This window comes from Elgaria multicarinata, chromosome 2 (assembly GCF_023053635.1).
Source record: "Elgaria multicarinata webbii isolate HBS135686 ecotype San Diego chromosome 2, rElgMul1.1.pri, whole genome shotgun sequence".
NCBI lineage: Eukaryota > Metazoa > Chordata > Lepidosauria > Squamata > Anguidae > Elgaria > Elgaria multicarinata.
In genome coordinates this window covers 75,115,525-75,128,104 of record NC_086172.1, presented here as the reverse complement: position 1 = coordinate 75,128,104, position 12,580 = coordinate 75,115,525, and the positions used below count along the sequence as shown (strand labels likewise).

Below are 12,580 nucleotides of genomic sequence, written 5' to 3'. Positions count from 1 at the left end.
CTCTGCGCCTGCGCTGAGCCAACCATCGGAACTTCTAAAGCTGAGAACGTTAATTTAGGCGGGAACCCCTCCCCCACCATTGAGTGCGCATGTGCAGTAGGTTCCCGCCTATCTCCTCAGTTTTTCTTCGACCGCCTTGCTGGCAACACGCTTCGGACTTCGCTCCTATACTTATCTAGTTAATCCTCTTTGAGAACGTTCGTTATACTTTTTTCTTCCTCTTCTTCTTTATCCTTCAAAGTTCCGCTATTCTTTCCTAAAAATAATAATAATAATAATTTTTTACTATTATTTTAAATTTTCTTCCTCTCCCTTGGACCTCTTTCTGCTTCTATCGCGGCGTATGGCACTAAGAGCTCCCTTTCGGAAGTGCGTGAAGTGCCGCAGCAAACTTCCACCGGCAGACGGCCATTCACTCTGCCTTCTATGCCTGGGTGAGGCCCATGGAGTGGATTCCTGCGCCCATTGCATGAGTTTCTCTAAGCAAACTCGAAAAAATCGGTCTGACCGCCTTAAAGCAGTCCTCTGGAAAAACGCGTTACTTGCAGTCGACCAACCGAGACCTATGTCGACGGAACGCTCAATGGGCACGCCCTCACAGAGGCAGGAGATACCAGCTCCTCGGCCAACGGACACAGAAAAACTGCCCCAAAAGCCGAAGACTAAACATCAACAACCTCTTGACAAAGCGAAGGCAAAAAAGAGGAAATCAGATGCTTCGGAACATGAAGCAAAAAAGGCAAAATGATCGGGGGTCGCTCACACATCCCCAACGCCTTCTACCTCGCCACCGCGTCCGCGTCCACCCCCTTCGACACGCTCGATGTCGGGGGCTGATTATAGAGAGGCACAATCGACTCGCGAAAACAGTGTTCCTCGATACCAAAGGGAACCAACTCCAGCCCATAGCCATCGCTCATCTAACCACGATGATCGGCCCCATACATCGAGAGGGAGTCGACAAAACACGGCATCACTTTCGGAGGGAGAAATTCAAGATTCGTCGCCCCCTGGCCCGATAATTGTCATAGACCTACCACAGCAGTCATCGCCTAGGCAACGAGCCTATGGCTCCAACTTGTCGATAGTGTCGAATGCGCCTGGACGTAGTCCTTATGATTCGGAGCACAGATCCCCTATAAGAGATAGGAGTTGGGTCCGCTCCTCAGCATGGTCGATACCGTCAAATCAACAATGCCTTCATGACTTCGACCAAGACTCGCAAGCATCGAGAGCAGACCGATCCTGTTTCTGAACCCCGCGTCGACATGCCACAGCTACCATCTCGGGACTGCAAGACCAACCGCCGCCAGTCCCACGACGTGGTATTTCACTCACTGCCAGGCCAACGGCCATTGCATCAGTGACACCGTCATTCGATGATCGTCCACTACCGCCACCACCAACATCTCGCCCAAACAACAACCTCTCAGATTCAGGGTCAGACAACGATTACCTGTCAGATGCTACATCGATGTCATCACCACGACCTTCGATCCCGTCTCCCGGAGAGGCAGTAGAAACACCAGAAGGTTCGTCCCCGTCGCAGGACACCTTTCACTTCAATGACCAGATCCTTAGAATGGCACAGTCCTTAGGGATCCAAACTCATCAACCTGTGGAGAGAATTGAAGATCCAGTTTTTGACGCGATCTATACTGAGGCAACAGCTCCAGTATCAATTCCGTTCCTACCCACGCTACTGCAAACGGCCAAATTATCCTGGAAATCTCCAGCTACTATGGCCCCCACATCGAAAAAACTTGAATCCCTTTATAAAGTACAGGATAAAGATGTAGGTTTTCTCTTTATCCATCCAAAACCCAACTCCATTATTGTGGAATCGTCACAGGGAAGATCCCAGAGAGCTCATGTCTCCCCTTCAGATAAGGAAGGCAGACGCCTGGATTTAATGGGCCGGAGGATTTATTCCTCAGCGGCATTGGGATTCAAGGTTGCCAACTACCAAGCGACTATGGCACGCTACCAACTCTTTCTCTGGGAGAAGATTGCTTCCCTATGCGACTACCTCCCAGAGGAAAAAAGGGAACTAGCCCATGTCTTTCAAGATGAAGCCATTCGCCTATCGAAACTACAAATAAGCACAACCAGACACCAAGTCGACTGCGACGCAAAGGCGCAAAGGCCATGGTCGCAGCAATCGCCTTACGGCGACACGCTTGGTTGCGCTCAGCCTCAATAACACCCGAAGCGAGATCTCGCATCGAGGACCTGCCGTTTGACGGTGAAGGACTGTTCAACGCAAATACAGACGACACGATGGACTCCATACAGAAGGCAAAGCAAACTGCAAAGAAGATGGGCATGACACAGTTTCAACCCCAACCCTTCAAAACCAGATATTGGAACAGATCCTTTCCACAAAATAAACAGTACTCAGACCGTTTTCACCGTACAACTCAGCAACATCGCCAAAAGAAACAACAATACCCCCGCTTCAAACAATCTCACGGGAAGACGGACACTGCCTCAAAGCAGAGGCTTTGACTCAGAATTTCACACCACTCCAACCAACTCATCATACGACTTCGACCACCGACTCCAACCCTTTGCCAAAAAATGGGAAGATTTTTTGATGTCTTGAGGACATCAGATGCCTGGGTCCTCAAGATCATCCGAGAAGGATACAAAATAGAATTCGAGACACTCCCTCACGTCGGTACCGTAAGAGTAACAAAGCCATCTCAACCCCTGGCAAAGGAAATTGCCACCCTTTTACAGAAGAAGGCAATCACAGAAGTCTATCCAGATGTAAAGAACAGTTTCCTGTCAAGGTATTTTACGGTACCGAAGGCAGACGGAGGTCTCCGCCCCATTCTAGATCTAAGAAATCTCAACCGCACAATCAGAGTCAGAAAATTCCGTATGACCACTCTTCCTACCATCCTTCCACTCCTGCATCGTCACATGTGGTTCGCGTCAATAGACCTAAAGGATGCATATTTTCATATTGCAATCCATCCAACACACCGACGCTTCCTAAGATTCCTCGTCGGGACACAAATGTTCCAATTCCAGGTTCTCCCATTTGGCTTAGCAACGGCCCCAAGAGTTTTTACAAAATGTGTCGCCATCGTCTGCGCTTTTCTAAGGAAGAAGGGTATAGAAATCTACCCTTATCTGGACGATTGGTTAATAACAGCCCATACCCGCTTAGCGCTCCAAAACGCATTAAGAGAGGTAATCCAAACAGTGACAACACTCGGGTTATACATCAACCTCGAGAAATCACAACTCACTCCAACGCAGAAAATAAAATTCATCGGCGCAGTCATCAACTCCAAAACCACCAAAGCTTATCTACCCAGCGACAGAATAGACAAAATAATAGCCCTGGCACACCGAGTATCCAAACCCAACCAAACGACGGCCTTCTATGTTCAACGCCTATTAGGACATATGGCAGCGACTGTATCAGTGGTACGGTGGGCAAGACTGCATATGAGAACTTTGCAACACTGGTTCATCAAGTCTTTCCCAAACATTGTAGACACCAGAAACCTCCATGTCAACATTCCACTAAAGATAAGGACATCCCTCTTATGGTGGCAGAACAGAGGCAATCTCGATCAAGGGATGCCCTTTGCACAGACCTCACCATCCTACACTCTGACAACCGATGCGTCGACACTCGGGTGGGGCGCGCACTGTGCACATCTTCAAACTCAGGGGAAGTGGACCCTTGCAGAACGCAAGATGCATATAAACTTACTAGAAATGATTGCAGTCCAAAAGGCGCTTCTCACATTTCAGGACCTTCTGACAGGTCACCACATACAACTTCTGACAGACAACATGTCAGTCCTATGGCACCTGAACAAGGAAGGGGGAACACACTCGTCATCCCTAATCCACAAAATTCTACAGATCCTCAAATGGTGTATACCGAGGAAAATATCGATAACAGCCATACACATACCGGGACAAGAAAACATCCTCGCCGACGCACTAAGCAGAAAAATAACGACGTCCCACGAGTGGGAGATGGACCAGTCCGTCCTGATCCAACTCTTCCAAAAATGGGGACGACCAGAAATAGACCTATTGCTCCAGAGGAGGCGTAGGGAACAACTCAAAGGGGGATGCATTTCAAATCAAATGGGGCAAACTCCCCTTCTATGCATTTCCCCCAATCCCCTTGATAACTCGTACTCTTCACAAGATAACAGTCGACAAAGCCAAGGGAATACTGATCACACCGTGGTGGCCCAGGCAAGCCTGGTTTGCCCCCCTCCTCAACTTATCGAACAATCAATTCTTCCAACTACCAGTGACAATGCCACTCCTAACTCGACACCAAGGGAAAACACGACACCCAGACCTTCAGTCTCTAAGACTAACGGCATGGAACATCCAATAGTGAATCGACAACTGCCACAGGAGATAACTTCGATCATTGAAGCAGCCAGAAAACCGTCCACTCGAAAGGCTTATGCAGCCAAATGGAACAGTTTCCTCCGCTTCACTACCGAGAATCACTTAGACCCGCATGAGAATTCTATCCATGGAATTCTCATCTTTTTGAATACGCTCTTCCAAAAGGGTCTCTGACTAACATCATTAAAAGTCTATCTGGCCGCAATTTCCGCCAACCACTCCACAATCGATGGATACTCGGCCTTCTCACATCCATCGGTCCGACAATTCCTAAGGGGAGTCAACAATCTAGCTCCACCGCTAAAGGACTTCACCCCACAATGGAGCCTATCGGTAGTCTTGAAGGCCCTTCTCGACGCTCCGTTCGAACCTTTAGCAACAGTAGACTTAAGACTACTCACTTTGAAAGTGGCCTTTCTAGTCGCTATCACAACTGCACGGAGAACTAGCGAACTTACAGCCCTCCGCATCGATCCACCTTTCCTCATATTTCACAACGACAAAGTAGTCCTTCGTACGGACCCATCGTTTCGCCCAAAGATAATCTCTGAATTCCACATCAATCAGGACATAGTCCTGTCAACCTTTTTTCCATTCCCCACTTCACCACTAGAAAGGACGCTACATACCCTCGACGTTTGACGAGCTCTAGCTTTCTATAAAGAGAGAACAGCTCCATACCGAAAGACTAAACAGCTTTTCGTATGCTATGGAGGTCCCAACAAAGGACTTCCAGTATCTATTCAAAGATTTGCCACCTGGGTTGTCCAGGCCATAAAATTAGCATACGAATTGCCAACACCTTCAACTATTGCAACCAATAAAGGCTCACTCCACTAGGGGAATGTCAACATCGACAGCCTTTACTAGAGGAGTCTCGATCCCAGAGATCTGCAGAGCAGCGACATGGTCAAAGCCAGCCACATTTATAACACACTACAGGCTGGATACCAGAGCCAGGAGAGACTCTAACTTTGGCAGAGCCGTCCTGTCAGCGATCCTTCAATAACGATAGCTGACACTGACCCACCTCCTGTAAGTCAGCTTGCTAATCTCCCATATATGTGTGATGCACAGAGACCACGAAAGAGAAAGACAGGTTGCCTACCTGTAACCGTAGTTCTCTGAGTGGTCATCTGTGCATTCACACAACCCCCCCACCATCCCCTCTTCGGTGTCGACTATCCTCGGCATCGATAGAGATACTATCTCCTAGAATCTGGGACCAGCAATTCGGTCTCGGAAACTGAGGAGATAGGCGGGAACCTACTGCACATGCGCACTCGATGGTGGGTGAGGGGTTCCCGCCTAAATTAACGTTCTCAGCTTTAGAAGTTCCGACGGTTGGCTCAGTGAATGCACAGATGACCACTCAGAGAACTACGGTTACAGGTAGGCAACCTGTCTATTCACTTCCAGTTTAATTTCCTACAACATTTCTGTAGTAGCTCCAATTAATCTATCTCGCTGACAGATCAGCCTCTTTCAGCATAAAAAGGGCCTGTTTGAGTCCTCCCCACCCCCAAGCAACCTCAAAACCTGCCCAGGAGAGTTGGGGGAACCAGTAGAGCAGATTTTGGTGGGGCATGGGAGACTGCAGGGGGAGGAAAAGAGGAAAATGTCTCATTGTGTGAGGAGAATGTCACTAGTACCAGAAGTGCCGTTTTCTTAATGTCTTCTATAATGTTTATTATGAAATCTTGTGAAAATTCTGAAGTTTAAGCCTCTGCAAAGTTTACTATTTCTGGCTTCTTGAAGAAAAATTGTGTGTACCTTGCTCAGTCAAGCAAACAGTGTAAGCTGTCATAAAGAGCACTTCTTTCCATGAGTAAACAATGAAGAGACCAGATGCTGCCAGCACTCTGGTTGTCTGCCACTTTTTAACTGGAGCAGCAGCATTTGAGAGCTGCCCCTGTAGCAATTCAACAATGCCTTGGAAGGAAAATGTTGTCCTAAATATATAAGTTGAAAGTACAGATAATGTTTACTGTGGCTCTGGATATATAATAGAAACTTTCCCTTGGCACCTGTTACATTCCTTAACAAAAGGGAGTTGAATATTTTGGATTTACAGTGGCAGAAATATTGACCACTCGACTATATAAAGTTTTGTCATCTTTGCTTCATGCTTATGATCAAAGGTTTTATGCAGTGTCATTTTCATGCTGTTTAGAGTTTAACAGCTCCCTTCTGGACAGTCTTGGCTCTGATGAAGACTCTGGGAATGAGGATTTTCTAGATATGGAATATTCAGAAGCAGAAGCTGAGGAACTGAAGAGAAATGCTGAGGTGATGATTTGGGATATTCTTGCTCCTGTTATTGCTAGATGTGTAAATGCTTAATGGGAACATTCCTGTTAGTACAGTTTGTGCGGTATGGTACATTTGGTCATCTTTCCCTCGATTGCTGCCAAGTGGCGAGTGACAGCGTTAAAGCCATGGAGACTGGTTCAAACCCCTGCCTCAGGGCCGGCCCACTATTTGCTGTTGCTGCCTGAAGCACAACAGCAAATAGTGTGCATGCATGCACACACACTTACACACACACACACACACACACACACACACACACACACACACACACACAGAGTATACAAGCTTGAATAAGTCATTTTCATACCTGAGGCAGAAAATCCAACAAGTACTTCTCCCTCAGAGTATGAGTCTTGGTCTGGCATAAATCCTCCTCACACACAAGATAAAGGTTAACAGCAATAGTGATCTTCTGCAGGGGAAGCGAATGGAGTGATAGGGAAAGAGCTGCTTGATTTACTGGCTAAAATGTCATTCAGCAGACTGTTTATGTTGCAAGTAATATGGGGCTCTTTGGCATGAAGCAATTGTACAAGCACCTGCTAGTATGTTGAAGACCTATTCTGTGTGTGTTTTGCATGATTTGGAAAGGTTGCATTCTGCCTAGATATGTAAAAAAAATTGGAAATTTTGAAACATGGGGGGGGGGTGTGTTTTCCCCCCAGCTCACCCCCAAAACCGAAAATTTAGGGGGAAACTGAAAAATAAACACTTTTTTAGTGCTCTATACAGATCTAAAGTTACGTTGTTGCTTTAGGACAGCCTTCACCAACTTGGTGCCCTCCAGATATTTTGGACTTCAGCTCCCATTAGCCTCAGGCACAGAAATGCTGGGCACTGTAATCCAAAATAACTGGAGGGCACCAGGTTGGGGAGGGCTGCTTTAGGAACATTAAGCAGTCTTTATGTTGCTAAAATGTTATGTATAATCTGGTTTGTTCACAAAATTATCATATTTAAAAACTTTTAAAAGTAAATTCAGTGAATTTGTAATGATTGTCTAAGTAAACTATTTTTAAATTTAATCTACCAAACATGATAATTTTATGAATAAACCAATGTCCTTTTTGGTGTCTGAGTAGAGGGAACATGAACACGTTGTTCCTGAAACTTCTGAATCTTCGTAGAAGTTAGAAGAAGCAGGGAAGATATGGAGGCAGATGAAAAGTAGCATACAGCATCTGTTCCTAGTTATAAGGAAGTTTAAGGCAATTCCTAAACCTGTTCCTGTTTGTGGGGTGTAGCTTAGGGAAATCTGATCAGCTGCATGTCTACGCCATAGGAACCAGGCCACTGAGTTTCTTTTTGTAGGGTTTATTCTTGTGACAGAAGTTAACAGGTTTTATAGCACCATTCCCTACTGGTGAGGTCTAATTAAGAATAAAAAAACACATGGCAGTGAATTCTATAAAGCCAAGTCTTAAAGAAATGTAGGTGGGATAACCTTCAGGCCGTTCTGTTGTATGTGGTCACAGTGGCAGGATAACCTACAGTGTTTTTTTCATGTGTGGGTTTTAGATTAGAACTACATTAATTGATGGTTACAGCATTTAACCTGAACAAGCCCAGAAACATAGGATTCGTGGAACAAAACCCAAACTGTAAAGAATATACATTTTTTTCATATTATGATATAGTGACTGTAATCATGTTGGGAAACTGAGTGTTTCTTGGAGCATCAATAAATGTCTATTAGTAAAGGTATATTAGATCAATAATTTTAATATGGAAGAAGTAACTATGCTGGGAATCTTACAGAGAAGAGTAAAAAAAAAAATCCTCCATGGCTTCATTATTTCCAGACATTTTACATCTCTAGTCTTTATATCAAAGTGTTCTTATTACATAGTTTTTAGAAATCCTTTTTGGTGAGTAAAGGCTTGGTAACAATATATAATCACCCTGTCTTAAATTCTAAAATAAAATATTTCATAATCGAAAGCTGTTCAATATTTCCAATTTTTTAGGAAAAAATGTCCCCCCAAATTTTTGTTTTTCCTCCCAGGCCTTCACATCTCTAATTCCACCATCCCAGAACAACAATTAGGCCTTAAAACCCCTTCAACTCGGCCCAATGGAATCTTTAAAAGCCTAATTGTTGGGAGGAGAGGACACTGCTGGCTGGATAGAGAAGTCCCATAGACTGGAGATTCCTCATCCCTGGGCAACACATATCAAAGTCTGAATTTCCATCCTGAGCCTTAAGAAACTCAGGATGACACATTGACAGTATGCCAGTTCCTAGGATTTTGACAAATGGAATAAAAAGGGCTGGTGCTAGATAGGAGGGTCTTTGAAGAAAATGTTTTAATAAAGAAAGCGTAGCATAAATGGCAAACCAATGCATTAGTGTGTTTTTAGTACACCCCATTTAGGAAATGTATTTTTAACACAATGGAAATTAATATGGGTTTTGCTTTTTCACTTGCCCACTGACAGAATTGTAAAGTAGTCAGAAAGAAAAATGTGCATAAATCCTGTAAACTAAGAAGAAAACTTCACAATTTTATTAATCTGGCATCCACAGGTGACAATGGATATAGGCATAATCTGCAGTTTAGCAGTGGGGATTTTATTGGTCACACATTGGTAAATCATTTAACTTATATTTAATCAGTTACTTTTGTAAGAGCAGATCTTTGTAAAGAAGCTGGATTTCAAAGGATTCCCCCTCCCCCCCCCCCGCCCCCAGGTGTTTGTCATAATATGGCTAGCTTTACCATAAATCCCTAAGCGACCGACCGACCTGCCTAAACGAAGAAAAAACATTCAGAAACAAACCAAAGCTAATAATGCAATTCTCCCCCAGATAGGAGAGCTTCCGAATTCCTATCGTCTCATTAGTGTGGTCAGCCATATTGGAGACACATCTTCCTCAGGTAAGGCAAAGATAATCTTTCTAATAGCTGTACTCTGTATAGAAAAGGCACCTCTCTTGGGGCTTTCTTGGCAATCAAAAACCCTGGGGAAGGGGGGGAATAGTAATACTGCTAGATTTTATTTTATTTTTTTATTTTATGCTGTAGTTTTCTACTGCATTTTATCATGTTGTATTTTATGGTTTTAATTGTTCTGAACTGCCCAGACAGCTCCAGCTATTGGGCGGGATTAAAATGTAATAAATAAATAAATTAAAAATTTCATTTTGTGTGCTTGAAAAATGTAATTTCTTAACTAGAGGATACAGTATAGCAACTTTCCAGTAAGGGATTCCCTAGACAGTATCCGGGGGCAGGGGCATAGGACAGGGCTCTGACCTCATAGCCAGTAAACTACGCTCCCTCCCCCTTGGAGCTGGCACAGAGAGAACTGCGCCAACTACCTCTCCGGGCTCGTCAGTGAGGAGATGGGGAAAGGGGGCAATTCTGGGGGTGGGAAGGGCAGGAGACCCAGGAAGCTGTCTTACACAGCTTCCTATACTTGTCCCAGCCTCCTTCCCTCCTACTCCAAGCTGCTGTGGCTAGATGAGTGAAATCACCTGTTTAGCATAAATGAAGGGCCTCCTTTCTCCAGCCACACTGAATTAGGATACTTGGCAGCCTCCAACTTCACAGGCTGCCAACTAGCACCTTAGGATTACACCCTAAACTTTGCATCTGGAAAGACTATTAAAGGGTTGTAGTAGCATGTAAGAGAAATCAGATTCTTTAACTGAATTTTATTTAAAAATTTAAACTGATCATGTTAAAAATAGCAAAATAGACTTGTTTGCACAGATGATATCATTTCTTAGGTCTTCCAATTTGTATATATTTGGTTTAAAAGTAATAAACTGGCTTGAAAATACTTTTGGTTCTTAATGTAGTCTGGAAATTACAATCTGTTTCTCAGTGTATCCCCCCCTTTCTCTTTATTCCATCATTTTTAAGGTCACTATATTAGTGATGTATACGATATTCGCAAGCAGGCATGGTTCACATATAATGACTTGGAAGTATCCAGAACTCAAGAGGTGTCTGTACAGAGTGACAGAGACCGGAGCGGCTACATCTTCTTTTATATGCACAAGTAAATATTCTTCATGTGTTCTCCCTTGTGGAGCCCGATGCTTTTATTTGCATTTTCTATCAATTTTATTTCCATTCCTCTTAAATTTATTTCCATCCTAAGGGTGGGGAACATCAGCCCTGGGGGCCAAATGCAACCCTCCTGGGATCCCACTCCGGCCCTCTGGGGTTTCCCAGATGACTGCAGCCCCTTTTCCTGACTACTGTTTATTTGGTTGGTTTCCCAGCTTTCCTGCAGATTTTTCCCCATTCTAAAAGGCTAAAATGCCCCTCCTTAGTTAGTAAGAGATTGATTGATTGATTGATTGATTGACAACATTTATATACCACTCAAATATCTAACACAGATTCCAGAGCAGTGAACATAGATATAAATAGTAAAAGAAGGAAGTTTTAAAAAGCAAATTAAAATTATTCAATTTAAAAACAAAGGAGCCAAAAAAAAATGGTGGCTAATCAGCTGGGGAAGGCTTTTTGAAACAGATGGTTTCAGGAGGCGCCAGAAGTAGCCTAGTGCTGGCACCTGTCTGACCTCCAGGGGCAGAGAGTTCCACAGAGAAGGGGCCACTACACTAAAGCCACAGGTCCACATGGAACCACCAGGAGTATGCCCTCCGCCGACCTCAGTGATCAGGCAGGTTGCTAAGAGAGAAGGTGCTCTTTTAGGTATCCTGGTCTCAAGTTTGTTTAGGTCTTTGTACGCTAGTACCAAAACCTTAAACCTGGCCTGGTAGCCAATAGGTAGCCAGTGCTATTCCCTCAGCAAAGGAGTTATATGCTGAAAAGAGGCGGCTCCTGACAACAGCCGAGCTGCTGCGTTCTGCACCAGCACTAGCTTCCAGAACAGTCTTAAGGACAGCCCCAAATAGAGCGCATTGCAGTAATCCAGACTTGAGGTTACGAATGCTTTAAGCTACAATATGTTTGTATTTATTTATTTTTGTCCCCACTTCTTTGCTCTCTGCCTTCCCTACTTTCAGCTTTGCACATCAATGGAATGTAGTCTCCTAGGGCAGCCTTCCCCAACCTGGTGCCTTCTGGATGTTCTGAACTACAACTCCTAGATTTCCTGGCCATTTGCCATGCTGGCTGGGGCTCATGGGAGCTAAAGTACAAAACATCTGGAGATGGTTGAATTCAGCCCTTGGGCTGGAAAAAAAATCTTCCCCAGCTCTAAAAGCTTTTAGTTGTCTACAATGTGTTCCTTTTTTCCTAATTCTTAGCTCTTACATCAGTGGTTCCCAAAGTGGACGGTACTGCCCCTTTGGGGGCTGTGGGATTGCATAGGGGGGCATTAAGAGGCAAGGGAGCAGCAGGGGGGTGCTAAGAGGCAAAGGGGCGGCGGGGGGGGGGGCGCTCAAGGTGGTCTTTTCTGAGAAGCGCCTCTCCAGAAGGTCTTAAAACCCAGGGAAATTTTTATGAGAGAAGGTAGTTTGGTCCCAAGCCATATAGGGGAAGAATCCACACATGTATTAATACCGTTTAAGAAGAGTCCTTTTAACGGTGAATTGAAATGTTTCAAAAGCACCAAAACACTAATGAAGAGACATACCCTGCTTGGTGTGCCCCACTATGCTGCACTATGGAGAGTGGTTCAGAAGCTCCTGGTTGCATTTCCAACATATTTGGTGGAATGTGGTTTTAGTGTAGTCTGCCTACTTCTCTCCAAGTAAAAAAATCGACTCCTGATTACTAAACGTGGTGATTTAAGACTCATGTTAAGTGACTTTAAACCAGACATTGGAAAATTGGTATCACTTCATAAAGTCCATCCATCACATTAAGAATTTAAAGAATAGTGAGGTACTCTACCCTAGTTACTAAATGTGATATCTAATATTCTTGCTAAATGGCTATCAAAC

The 12,580-nt window shown here is 44.4% G+C and overlaps 1 protein-coding gene across 2 annotated transcripts in view; it reads left to right on the top strand.

The window, feature by feature from the left end:
- Positions 1–12,580, top strand: part of USP37 (ubiquitin specific peptidase 37) — a 47,192-nt gene that overhangs the window by 29,907 nt on the left and 4,705 nt on the right. For both annotated transcript variants that reach the window (XM_063116753.1, XM_063116751.1), the window contains exons 21-23: positions 6,572–6,687; positions 9,521–9,590; positions 10,581–10,719. In XM_063116753.1, the coding sequence (XP_062972823.1) occupies positions 6,572–6,687; positions 9,521–9,590; positions 10,581–10,719 (325 nt within the window). The remainder of the gene's footprint in view (positions 1–6,571; positions 6,688–9,520; positions 9,591–10,580; positions 10,720–12,580) is intronic.